General features: G+C 36.3%; 1 protein-coding gene across 6 annotated transcripts in view; it reads left to right on the top strand.

The window, feature by feature from the left end:
* Positions 1–13,540, top strand: part of TLK1 (tousled like kinase 1) — a 70,516-nt gene that overhangs the window by 38,773 nt on the left and 18,203 nt on the right. For all 6 annotated transcript variants that reach the window (XM_075153196.1, XM_075153193.1, XM_075153194.1 and 3 more), the window contains 5 exons: positions 1,104–1,193; positions 2,047–2,139; positions 3,362–3,472; positions 5,200–5,336; positions 6,568–6,756. In XM_075153196.1, the coding sequence (XP_075009297.1) occupies positions 1,104–1,193; positions 2,047–2,139; positions 3,362–3,472; positions 5,200–5,336; positions 6,568–6,756 (620 nt within the window). The remainder of the gene's footprint in view (positions 1–1,103; positions 1,194–2,046; positions 2,140–3,361; positions 3,473–5,199; positions 5,337–6,567; positions 6,757–13,540) is intronic.

Below are 13,540 nucleotides of genomic sequence, written 5' to 3'. Positions count from 1 at the left end.
CTGCTGGAGATACTTTCATAGTCTAAAAGTAGCATAATTGGAAAGAATCTATATTCAAGGGAAGAGTTTTTAAAGGAGGGAAACCTGGGAAGGAATTCATTTTTTCAAGAGGAAAAAAAAAAAAAAAGATCCAGTTAAATATTAAAACTAAAATTTTTCGTTAACGCTTGGACTTTTTTCTTAAAACATAATTTTTAAATACAAAGTAATTATGTAGAATGTTGAATAAATGTTAAAATGTTCTAATGACATCTATTCACAAGCCTCACCAAAAAAGGGGAGGATTTTTGTTACTTATGAGGAAACTGAACCCCTGACTCTGAACTTTAAAAGCTCAGTGTTTGATAAATCGTAAGTTTTTAAATAATTGACACCTAATTTGCCTGTATCCTTTTAAAATTCTCTTCATTGGTCATGCTAATTCATTTTTTTCCTCCTCATATGTACGATTTCAGTGTTAAGCATACCCACATGTGATTCTAAATGGACAAGCAGATTCTGCCAGTTACAGAAAGGATTTGTTTTCTCTGCTGGTAGACCTCAGCTTTTATTCCATGTACTTTGAACTTCAGGCATCCTCTTATTGCTAACAGTGTGGAGTGTAATACAGATTGTGGAATTTGGCTTGAAAACGGTCTCATTTGCACAAACTAGTGGGTTTTGGGAAGTTTCAATGATGGGATTTGTGTTCTGATCTGCACTAGCCTCCCTTTTCTGGTTCTCTCATGGGAAATAACCACTCCAAAAATAACTCACATTATTGTATTTTTGAGTTGTGAAAGCTTAGAATCGGAAAAATAAGACTGCGTAAGACTGACATCACCTTACGTCAATCTTGCATTGTCTTAAATCTTTCAGTCTGTTTCCCAAAAGTGACAATCTTAGTTTTTTCAGAGAATATATTGCATCCTTTCTGAACTGCAAGTGATATATAACAGCATAGTGATAGCTCTCAGTACAGTGCTCCAAGTAGTATCTTCTGTAATAAAGATAACTTATTTCTCTATTCTCTATGATTTTCCTGCCAAGGCTTGTAAACAAGGCTATGTTCATAATTGAATATTACAGTCGTATCTAAAATCCTTTGTTTTCATGCATTCCAGGTTCGACAGAATAGTCCTTCTCCTACTTCATTAGCTTTCGGGGACCACCCTATCACGCAACCAAAGCAGTTATCTTTTAAAATTACTCAGGTAACTATTTTTGAGTAGAGCTATCCTATATCATTTCAGACTGTAGGAAAAACTGATAGATATGTTTATTTCTTTGTCTTTCAACTTATAAACTCTTAAAGGCTTTCAAAAGCTTTGCTTTTTACAATCCGCCAAAGCATTTTTCTTTTAAGTTTAGCAGCTCGTAATTTAAATCTGTCTGATTGGTTTTGTATTCTGCAGTTGCCCTGCTTCCAGCGTTGCACTTCATGAGTAGTTAGATGACCACGTCGTTGGTAGGCTTTTGCTCAAGATTTTAGCTGTTGTGTGATCTTAGAAGTAGAGGCTGCTCTTCCAGGCAGTATTTGAAGTGACAGCTGCTGTTGTCATACTGCATTTAAAATATGACATTGAAGAAGAAGAATGAGATGGTAATCAAAATGATCAAGATACGGTTCTATCATGACTTTTAAAAGCCGAAAGCAACTGTTTTATCCTCTCTGCCATTTCTGACATGATCTGTTCTCTTTCACAAGTTAGTCAGAACAAGGCTACTTCACCTGTTGACCAAATACAGAGAATTTAAAGTAATTAACTGACATTTACATTCTTGCTCTGTTTTATATGCTTTTTTGTGAAGAATAACTTTTCAATTAGTGATGAAATCTTTTAACACTGTTAGTGGTTTGTCCCAACTGTTCACAGTCATCCTCATGAAGAGGGAAAGCAGTTTTGAATAAAAACCTTCCATGTCACTTTCGAAACACATGAAAATAAGATGTGCTGGTCGTCTTGAATGTTTTAAAGTAGTTTGTTTCTCTACATAACAAACATGAGAAAAACAATGCTGTAATTGTTAAAGGAAAGGATAAATATTTCAAAATGTTCTTTTTAGACTGATCTCACAATGCTGAAATTAGCTGCACTAGAAAGTAATAAAAATCAAGACTTGGAAAAGAAAGAAGGTCGTATAGATGACTTACTCAGGGTAAGTGTTAGACACGGGGTAAAGATATTTATTCAGAACAACAGGCAGTGATTCTGAGGCAAATATTTTAAATGTTTGAATAATCCTTGTTTTTAAAAATTACCCTGGAGTTACCTAAATTAAAAGGTGAAACAAGTTTTTAATTTTTGTAAACTTTTTTTCTGAAAATCCGAGAAGTCTGTAGAATGAAATGCATAAGGTTTTTCTTCTGCTTCTTTGCTATGACTTGTTAATGATTAAATATGTTTATAGACTTTCTGAAGGTACAAAGAAAGCTGATGCTGTTTTGCAGGCAGCTGATTAATTCCTTAAATTCATAATACAATTTCACCTAACAGGTGGTTTTTTGTTGTTCTAATTGTGAATAGCCGTTATCAGCGGGACAACTGTTGGCAGTTTCAGAATGGAGGTGATTGACAGAAATTATGACGGGCAATAAATAACTACTTCTAATAAGAAACCTATGCTATACTATGCTCTAAGACCTGTTTTCAGAAAAAAACCTTAATGCTTGTGCTCTTGAAAGAAGTATTGGAAAGGTGATATGTAGAAATATGAAACAAAAAACTCTGTGTTCACAAGTTGTATTTGATTTAGTGTTTATATGTGGACAAGTACATATTAACTCGTGCAATCATACATTATAAAATTGTAGAATGTTCTAGCACATGTTCAACAGTATGGGATAGACAAACCTAACCTTTTAAAAAAAAAGTCATTTATTTTTAAACAAAAAAATATTGCTGTGTTTTTTTTAAGGTAATAAGTTAAATATAATTGGAACGTAGGGAACTTGTTAAACTTTCTACTCAGATAATTGAAACTTTTATCATTGTGAATTTTTTGTTTCCTTTTAAATTAAGTTAGGATTTCACATGACTTCAGCAATCAGATATAAAGGATCTGGAGCTAAAATTAAACTTTCAGTTTAACACTAGAGGACTGGAAAAGTGATCGGTACAATGTTTTTATATAGTATTTATATGCTGAATGCTCTGTAATACAGAATGCAGCTGAGTGTAAGGGAAATAAAAAGGGAAGCAAGATGTCCTTCTACAGATTGGGATAGATCTATGAAATGAGATTTTTGCCTATATATATATATGTTTATGCATGTTCCTTACTTTAGTCATGTGAAGGTAGATACCTTTATTTTCCATGACAGCTGATTAAAAAAACAGTGTTTCAATATATCTTTTCATATTTTCTATATATTTGTTAGGCTAACTGTGATCTTAGAAGACAAATAGACGAACAACAAAAGCTACTTGAAAAATATAAAGAAAGGTTAAACAAATGTATTTCAATGAGCAAGAAGCTTCTAATTGAAAAGGTAAGTTTACTGCTTTTAAAATGTTTGAAAAACTGAGGGTGCTGTAGAACTCCATTATGATTCCTTCATTTTCACTTTAATGTTTTCACTTTAGTCTCGTGAGATTGAAACTTCATATGCATGGTCTCTATCTGGCAATAAGTGTTTTTATAAGCCTGAATAGGCAAAATAAAATGTTGAGCCTTTTTCAGATAATGGAAAATTTAAGGGTTTTTTCCCCATCATGAGTAATTCAGATATAGCAAAGCATAAAATATAGGAATTTAGGATGTGGCCAATTTTCTGGACAAACCTTAAGAATAAGATTGCAGTGGATCAAAAAATTTCTGAACATAATCTGTTGTGGAGAGGAGATGGATAAAATCTCTTTGTGAGACACTTAAGTGGCTGAAAAAATTTTTAATCTAAAATGAGAAAATGCTATGTTAGCTCAGAATTAATGGAAACAAGGAAATGAAGGTGACCATTTACCTTCATACTACTATGAAAGAAATACTTATTTCAAATGTAATGCCAATTATATTTAAACTAGCAGCAATTTCTTAAAAGACAAGGATACCTTGTTTCTCTCCCTCTTCCTTAAAATAGCCTTATTTAAAAAAAAAAAATTCTAACAGAAAGTGAATAGAAAATCAGCTTATTACAGATTAGGATATAAAAAAAATTAAGGTAAACTGCCGAGTCTGTCCCCTGACACTGGCTGCTAGATGCTGCTGTCAGATAGAAGGGCACAAACTGATCCGTTAGAGGATTAGAGAGAGCTTCCTCGCTAGCATGCCATAAAAAAGTTATTGCAGTCCTTTTTAAGTTCCAGCATAAGGGGAATGCAGGGAAAAGATGCATCAGATCTGTTCAGCATGATGCTAGGTGGGCACCTTCAGACTGAGAATATCACATAGGTAATTTTTTGTGAAAGGCCACGCAGGTCTCCTCTTCAGTCTAGAAGTCTGCACAAAGATCCTAATTCTGTCAACTTCTCCCTTTTTTGTGTGTGTGATTTTGGGCCATAGGCATTTCTTAAGAAGCAAGCATTTGTAACAGTTAAAGAAGTTTCTGTCTGTCCATCAGCAGTGTTCACAGTGCTCTTTCTTCTTGTGCTGAAGCAGACTAGGCAGACTCGGTCATTTATCACATCCCGAGGATGCTTGTGGTAGTAGTGACTGGTTCTGAGAAGGGCATCTGTTCCCATTACTGCGAGTGAATATCTGATTGCAGTTAAGTCTACCTGTGGTGCATTCCCACGTAGAGATTCCTGAGCTCAGTCAGTTTGGTACAAGTAGTAACATAGACGCTCTGTCAAGAGAGTTTCCAGGCTAGGTATAGTAGGTGCACTCTTTCTGATATCTAAGCAGGCTCATTTAGTATAATAGACATGTACAGACATAATCTTAATTATATGCCTGTATGATGGTGTTACTCTATCAGTTTTGCTGTATTTACAAGTAAAATGTTTTGTTAATTTTGAAGAACAGTGAACTTTATAGGAAAACCGAGTCAAACCCAGATTTTTTTTTTTGTGCACAAATCGTCATTACTACCAGTTCTGACAACTACAGATGTTTGGGTTCTACAGAAATTAGAATAAATGGAGTAAAGTAAGAAAAGACATTTTCATCTACTTTCCCTTTATCCCTTAGAAAGTTGTTGGAGGAAAAAAACCTGAGTGTTTTACTGACTTTTTGAACACTTTGGTATTACTAAATATGATTTTTTTTTTGTTTTTCTAGAGCACACAGGAAAAGCTGGCAAGCAGAGAGAAGAGCATGCAAGACAGATTACGCCTGGGGCATTTTACAACAGTTCGTCATGGTGCTTCATTTACTGAACAGTGGACAGATGGCTTTGCATTTCAAAATCTTGTGAAGTTAGTCAATGCTATGTTCTTAAAATTCTCACTAATTGTTAGTTCCCTCTAGTGGATTTTTTTATTACTAAGGTTCTAGGATTGGAGCGGCTTTTCATACATTGTATTTTGCTTTGCCTTTTGAAGACTGAGAATACAGTACAGAACTCCCTTAATCAACTGAGAGAATACTAACGCTGGGTGTCTTTGAAAGAGAGTTTGGTTTCACTTCATTTTAAGTATCCTTAGAAAAGCATGAACATACTAAACGAACAGCACGTAATTATTCAGCTCAGCTCGTAGAAAGAGCTATAAAACGACATCAGTGCTTTTTCAAGCAGCTAACCATGTATCACTGGTGATCACTGGGGCAGATGAGGTTTGTGAACTTCTCACATAGGTGCTGCCTGCGCACCCATCACTGTAGCAGCTTTTTCAGGCATTCAGCCCCTCGGTGCCCTGAAGGAGTAGTGGCAAATCTGGCACCCTCAGGTAGGGTCTAGTGCAAGTGGATGGGCGAAAGCAGCTCCCTGGAAAAGAGCTGCCACAACAGGTATTTCAGCAGAGATGGGGCCAAGGAAAAGGGCTCTGGGAGACCATCAGAGATGGTGGTAAAATAATTGTGCCATGCCTCAAAAGGTGTTCTTTGGTAACGAGTCTGATTCAATCTTTGGAGAGATAGATATAGATATAGATATAAAAGTAATTCACCAAAATTTTAGTTTTCAAAGGGCAATATGTAGTCTTAGCATTATGTGATTGCCTAGGGCATTGGTTTTTTAAGACAATCTTAAAAACAATCTGTATATGTGTTTTGCATAAAAGCTGTAATTGTTTGCCATACAACCAAACTGATGATTTATTTGGGAATGGTCAGATCAAATTCAGTATTTGGCTTATAAAAATCAAGTACGCTATTGACGCTGTTACATTTCTTTTGGTGATATAAAAGAAGGTATCCATTTTTTTCTTTTTCTAGTGCAGAAATCATGTGTAACACTTTCAAAAACAAAACAAAACAACCCCAAAACAAAAAAAAAACACACAACGTATTTCCAAAGTAAATTGTGCTAAAACTTTAGCAAAATTTTTCCACCTCATGAAGAACATTGGTGTTCTTTTTCCTAGGAAACATTTTCACGTGTACAGTAAGTTTTCTAAAAATTTCTTAATGCTTTATCAGTTAAAAAGATAGTTCTTTAAAAAATGCAAAATGATGAAACTTTAATAAAGCTTTTTCTGGCGTTTACAGGCAGCAAGAATGGGTGAATCAACAAAGGGAAGACATTGAAAGGCAAAGAAAGCTCCTGGCCAAGCGAAAGCCTCCAACTACAAATAATTCTCAGGCACCATCTGCCAATTCTGAACCCAAGCAGAGGAAAAATAAAGCTGTGAATGGGGCAGAAAACGATCCCTTTGTTAGACCCAATTTACCACAGCTGTAAGTTTAACATTTCAATCAGTCTTTTACATAAATTCTCAGATAATGTCTGTGTGAGTTCTATTCAAATAACAGCATAAAAAGACACTCAGTATATTCAGCATCTATATTCTCACTGAGGACTTGCTGATGTTAGGGAAATTTGCACCACTGCCTATGAAGATGTCGTACAATTGTCCAATTTATTTTTGGTAAAGTCACCAGCGAAAGGCCAATTCTGTGTTTATGCGATGTTCTTTCTGTTTTCCTGATTTAGAGGAGTCCTTATTCTGGTTTCCTACTCTTGTAATGTCAATGATACCTATTGAACTTTTCTTGATCCACATTGGTTTAGGAGCCTCTGCTTTAGTTCGAGATCATTTCGTTTTTCATATAACAGTCTTTAGCTGACAAGAAAAGCTTTTTTCAGCCTTTAATATTTGAAGACATGTCTAAAAACAAACGGAAGGGAAAAAAAATTTTTTTTCCCCTTCTGAATGCTAGATCCTGAGAGCAACTGTCAGAAGTTACTGATCCCATTTCACATATTGATAATGTTGAAATTTTTTGTCATTTAAACATAAAAATTGAGAGCTATCAAAGAATTCTCCATTTTTCAAGTGACATTTTTTCCTGCAGACAGAAATGGTATAATTCAAGACACAGACAGATGTGTTCTTGACATTTAATTTGAGTATTTTAAAAAGTTGCTGCTTGGAGATACTAGTTATTGCCCTATTGATACTAGTTATTGCCTAAGAGGCCAACAAATTAATCTGTGTTACTTTGCAGAAGTAGGCTACATGTGTTGAACATAGTCACCTGTCACCTCTCACTTGTGGAGGTAGTAATTTATACCTCTGGGGGTGGGGGGTAAATAAATTACTCTGGTTAGATCTGTGAAATCCGTATGTTTGGACCATCAATTTGAAGACAGCTGCATATGTTTTGCATAATGCATCATTCTTAAAGTTCATATTGTGAAATTGTTTGGCTGTGACAAAAATACCATGAAAATACAGTAGTAAGGTTGGCGATGTAAGCAAATCTTGATTAGTGTTACTCGTGTAGAGAGCTGAAGAGTCATTGCTCAAATTGATTTTAGTAATACTTATTGCCTACGTTTCTTCTTCTTAAAACACAATTAATACTTCTGAATAGTACGGTAAAGATTACCATCATGTTAAAAATACGTTTTTGTTTGAATGTAATACCTCTTGTTATTAAAAGTAACATTTAAGTAACAGAAAAAAGCCGAAAAATTACCGAATTTTTAATTTGCTAGCTTTTGGCCATGTCTTCATTCATGTTAAATTTCCGTAATCTTATTGTTGCTTATTGGAGGTGATAAAATGTACATTTGGGAAAAAATACAGAAGATATGTTCTACTTACTAAGTAGGACAAGGTCAATTCCTGATAATAGATTTCTGAATATTTTCTGGTGTTATGCAGTTTTAAAAAATTTCCAAATGACTAAAGACTTTTCAAATTTTCATTTCCTGTGGCTTAACCAGTTACATATTAAATGGCACATGAAAATGGCACTATGAAATTGCCAAGAGAACAACCAGAATTGCCCTTTTGTATCTAATGCTAGCATAAATGTAAGCTGATTGAATCAAAACTGTTTTGCCTTTGAGTATCCTAATTTGATCATTATATAATCTAGATATGAGATTGCTTGCCTATATGATAAGCTTATAAATTTTGTTTCAGATCTTTGAGAAGGTCTGCAATATGTCCTGAGATCACAGAATCATTAAGCCACATCATGCTCTTAGGCCTTTAGTTGAAAGGGTTTTTTAAATGTTTGTATTTAGGATTCATTGTAATTTTGTAACAGTATTATGTGTTGACTCCTCTCTGCTTCTCAGTACAGAATTAAATATGTTTTGTGTATCTTGGTAAAACAACTATTAATTGTGCACTTCCGTTTTAGAGTAAATTCGTCATCTGCTGTATGTGGTTCCCTCCTATTACATTGTGCTTGTCACTGCTCCTGTGTTACTTTGAAAGTAATGATCTTAATTAGTATAGCCAAATGGAAGAGGTTCTGTTTATATGAGACATGGGGAAATGCAGAGCTGCTTGAGATTAATGAACTGAACCAGTAGTAAATCAGTACAACATATATGCAAGTGATTAGGCAGATCTTTTTTAAACAAACAAACAACTTGCTAGAGTTGTTAGCAACAAGTATCTCTACCACTGCTTTGTTTGATTTAGAAAATGTCTCCAGCTGCAGGTATTGACAAGACAAAATGATCTATAGCTTTGTAACAAGCAGTATTATTGAAGCCCTTTCTGAAAACAGGTGTTGACTGTTTTGAAATGGATTGAAGGTGTTGCCTGGGGCATTCTTGATAAGGGCATTGTTCTAGTTTAGCTGAATATACTATGGTCTCTGATACAAATTTAAAAGCAAAATTTTTGCACTGCAGTTATTAGTGTAAATGTGGCCATCTGCCAGTGATCTGTGAGTGAATGGTGGGTTTGGTGTTTAAGTAACATGCAACAGATGAGTCTAAACACTGTCCTAGTTCTCCATCATTCTTTCCCTTTTTGTGGCCCAAACCAAAACTAAGAAGTAGTTTCAATTTTGATAGATCTCTTTTCTACCGAGCAAAGTAATTTTATTAGTTTTACATGAAAGGAATAAATTGAAATTTATTTAAAGAAAAAACATTTATTTGAAGCAGAGGTTGCCACCTTAGCCTTGGAAAAATCTGTTTGAAAACTTTATTTCAAATTCTTTGGAGACTTGAGAGATTATAATGCTAGTTCCCACTTCTGGGAAGCAGCTCTTATTTCACTAGACAATTATTTCTGGGAGCAACGTTTTATTTAGTGGAGGTGGTGTAGTCCTTCCTGTGCAGCTTCAGCCGTGTCAGTTGTACTCACTTCCCAGTCACCTCTTCCTCTGCTTCCCACTTCCTCCATGGGAGTCTGCATGCATCCTTGTCCCTGCATGCAGTTTGGAAGGGGAGAGCAGAGGGAGCTGGCAGAGTTTGTTACTGTAGCTGAACAAATGCATCATTTACAGGGAGCATTCTGTTCTGTATGGAACAAATAAAAATATTTTCAGAAACTTTTTCAGGCTGAAGTGCCAACAATGTGTCTAGGCTTTACAGGACAAGTAAAGACAGCTCCTTTCCTGAGGCAGTCTCTTTCTAAGGCAAACATGGAAACAATGGACAAAAAGACCTCATGGAAGGCTTTGACTTGGTCAGCGTCTGCCTGTCCTTGTAGAAATTTGAGGAACTAGGGTGAGAATAAGGTTGGACCGAAAAAGGAGCGCTTCAGAAATTGTAGCCAAAAACTTGTATTGGATGTGTGTATGGCTGTTTGGGGGCATGGCCGCATTCTGCTGTGCCTGTTTATCCAGGATGATTTTTGAACTGAGAAAAGGTGAGAGGAAAAATGGTTGTAAATGTGCCAGGCTTGATCGTCAAGACAACCAAGGAGCACGTGGCCATTTTGTTTTTTTGTTTTGCCTGTACCCGCTACTAAGAGTGTTTTGATCATAGAAGAAGGTTTTGTCTGAACTTGTGAGGAAGAAGTGCAAAGAAGATTGGTTATGTCTACCCATGCATACTGTGTCAAAGTCTTTGAAATTTGGCTATGAAAACATTGTTAAATGACTGGAAGGCCTATTTTTGCTAATTTAAAAAAATGTTTAAAATGGTGATAGTCAAGCCTTTCAGGCCAGGTAAGCTGTCCACTTTCTTCCAGTGACAAGTGAAGGTGGCACACCATGGCCCTACACGTCACAGAAAAATTACACTACATGCGCAGAATATGTCCAGTGCTTTTCTGGGAATTTCAGGAATTCATTGCATGTGTATATATGATTTGGCTACAGACAGTTAAAATACAGCGTTTACTGCACAGTAATTTTGAGTGGAAAAGATCACGGTCGGGACCAGACTGTTACCAGATTAATTCATGCAACCTCCCAGCTGCCCTTCTTCCCCAACGCTCCTCAGATTAGCCTCAAGCCTGGCTATCCAACTTAAGTTTGTTTAGTGGATGGCAGCAGCCTGTTTCTGGCCGACATCCCTCCCCTGTGCTTCTCAACCTTTCTGTCTCCGCATCTGATGAGACCTGTGTGTCTCAGGTGATGGAGGAGCAACCCCTTCTGCGGGAAATGATGGTGTCTCATAGGTGACTTCTGTTTTCAGAAGGTGCCTGCCGCTGCCCTGCAAAAGGTGGTGGTCGGGTGGATGCAGGTGGGAAGTGATGGGTTGATGGGAAGCAGTCTCCAGGCTGGATGTTTTCAGCCTGTGCAGCGGCGTGGTGGCCCATAGCCAGAAAACAGACAGCATGCACACTGTCATTGTTTTACTGCTATTTGTTGTATGCTATTTTAATATGAATATAAAGTACAATATATTTATAGATAAAAAGTAATAGACTCCTAAAAAAAAAGTAAATGTTTCTGAATATGAGGGAATAAAGTTTTGTTTTTCATAAGTAAATGAACAAAATCCAAAGTGACTATGTTTGTGTACAGTTCAGCATTTTATATGCCTTCCTCCAAAATGTGGTGGTCAGTAATGGCAGTTTCAAATTGCTGTGAACCATGCTGTGCCTCTAATAGAGTTAGATTTGTAAGGAAATAGAAAAATGGAAAACAGTCATTTATTGGGATATAGCATGGAAATATGGAAAGAGTGGCTTTGAATCTTAATGTTTTCAATATGACCTCTAACTTGTGCTCTGTGCTTAAGAGGGCTATTTAAGAACTTTTTGGAAGGCAGTACTTGCTAGAGCTGTCTAGGCACTATGTCAAAACTCTGTGTAGATAGCTGAGGTTTTATAAAAAGGCCCAGATTTCCTATATTATGTTAGTTTTTCAGGGGGTCTGTGGTTTTAGGGCTCTTGGTGTTCAATGAAAATTCTGGAAGGTCATGTCATAAACTTCGTATTTTCAGTGTGTTTTACTTGTGGTTCAGCTTTGCTAAGCCACCTAAATACTCTTCTTTCTGAGAAAGACAAACTTTACTCTCTGTGTTTCTGGAAATGCACCAACCTGTAATTTATACTGCAGACAAGAATCTGGAAAGAAGAATATTCAGCCTCGTACACATTGACATTGATCCTTTGCCTTTTTTAATTGAGAACTTAATCCATGTTAGAGTAGTTCGCTCTTTGAGTAGAAGTATAGAAAAAATGTCAGGGATGCTGCTGTGAGCTGTGTAGCGTGGCCTTGATGCTCTCTTTGATAGGTCTAGCAGATGCATTAGAGCAGGAACTAGAGCATTGTTTTCTTAGGTTCTTGTTATTTAGACTGTACTGAGAATGCATTGCCAGCTTTCCTAGCTATCGAGACACCCCATTTCACATTTGCTTTAATGCCTCTTCTTTTAAGAGGTAGCATAAATTGTCTAAACCCAGAGGAGATTCTGCCAGGAAAAGAATATAAACATTCAGTCCTAAAATCTGGTACAAGGGACCTTTTGCCTTTCCTGGAGAGGCAAATTTTCTCGCTCTATTGCCTTCAGAGTGTTTGGGGATGTCTGTTGACTGGAATACAAGGCTGCTTTTCATTCCAGTAGGAAAAAAAGATGCAGGGTAGCTTTGTATGATGCTTCTTAAAAGAAAGGATTGCTTCCTTCTCAAATTCTGACAGGATGTGGTCATGGGTGCTTTTGTCACCTGATCTGAGTGTTTTCTATACATTATAAACCATGGTTCATTACAGACCATCAAGCAAAGTTGATGGAATAACTACAGTCTTGTGAAGCTGTTTCCAGCTTCTTGGAAATTTAGGTGCTGTGGTCAAAAAAGAATCTAGCAATTTCACTAATATTCATGGAGAATATCTGGTCAACTCAATCTTCTCTCCTGGCCAGGTAAGAAAAGGGGCAGCGAAATTCAGTATTTATGAAATCAGATATAGGAAAGGGCTCTGTGAAAGTTTCAGAATCACCAGGTTTTATCCTGAAAAAATGCACTCCTTTTATTAACAACTTTTGAGACCCAATAAATACAGGGTTTAGAATTTTGAAAACTATGGCAAACTTAATCCAAATTTAAAAGGGAGGAAGAAGTCTTACAGTTTATTAGATTTCTGCAAATTTTATCGAAGTTGGCATTTGCTGTAAGAGAAATCTGAATTAGTGTCCCTCGCCTCTGGGGAAACTACTGGTGATTCTCAAGACACTCTAGTTCCTTAGACTTGCAATATGAACAGCATGTATAGCCTTCAAAACACTTTGTGTAACTTACCTTCCCAGGACAGTTAATAATTGAACCCGCTAAAATATGGACTTTGTGAAAACGCATTATGCCATTAGTTTTAGCTTTGTGTCGTACAAGAAATAGTAGATCTAGGCAAAACAATAAAATGTTTAATGTTAATCTGTTCGTAGTTATTTGTGTGAATCCTTTCAAGGAGGCCATACCTCTCTCTTTCCCCGTCCCCTGTTCTCCTTCATCATACACGTATGGTTTCTTTTCTGGAACTTGAAGTCTCTTTGGTTTCTTTTCTTTGGTCGTTTGTCTTCTGTGTCTTTTTTGTTCATTTGTCAGATGGATACTGCATGCAGTCAGTTTGTGGATTTCTTGGTTACTAATCCGTATGAACAGTCTAGATCCTCTGGATGATAATTGACTTTGTGTCCTAGCAAGTCTACAGACAGTGAGGGACCACTGAATTAATTGGAATCTTTTCTCAAAGGAAATTGAAAAGAGAGCAAGCAAAAGAGTCGCATGCCAATTCAAAACTGAATTTGTGGTCTCATGCAAAATGTAGTGTTAACAAACTTGGAAGGTATGGTTTTGCACTATGTTCTTTAAAC

This window comes from Calonectris borealis, chromosome 6 (assembly GCF_964195595.1).
Source record: "Calonectris borealis chromosome 6, bCalBor7.hap1.2, whole genome shotgun sequence".
In the NCBI taxonomy this organism is placed as follows: Eukaryota; Metazoa; Chordata; class Aves; order Procellariiformes; family Procellariidae; genus Calonectris; species Calonectris borealis.
The sequence above is the reverse complement of the archived record's forward strand: the minus strand, read 5'-3'. Positions and strand labels throughout refer to the sequence as shown.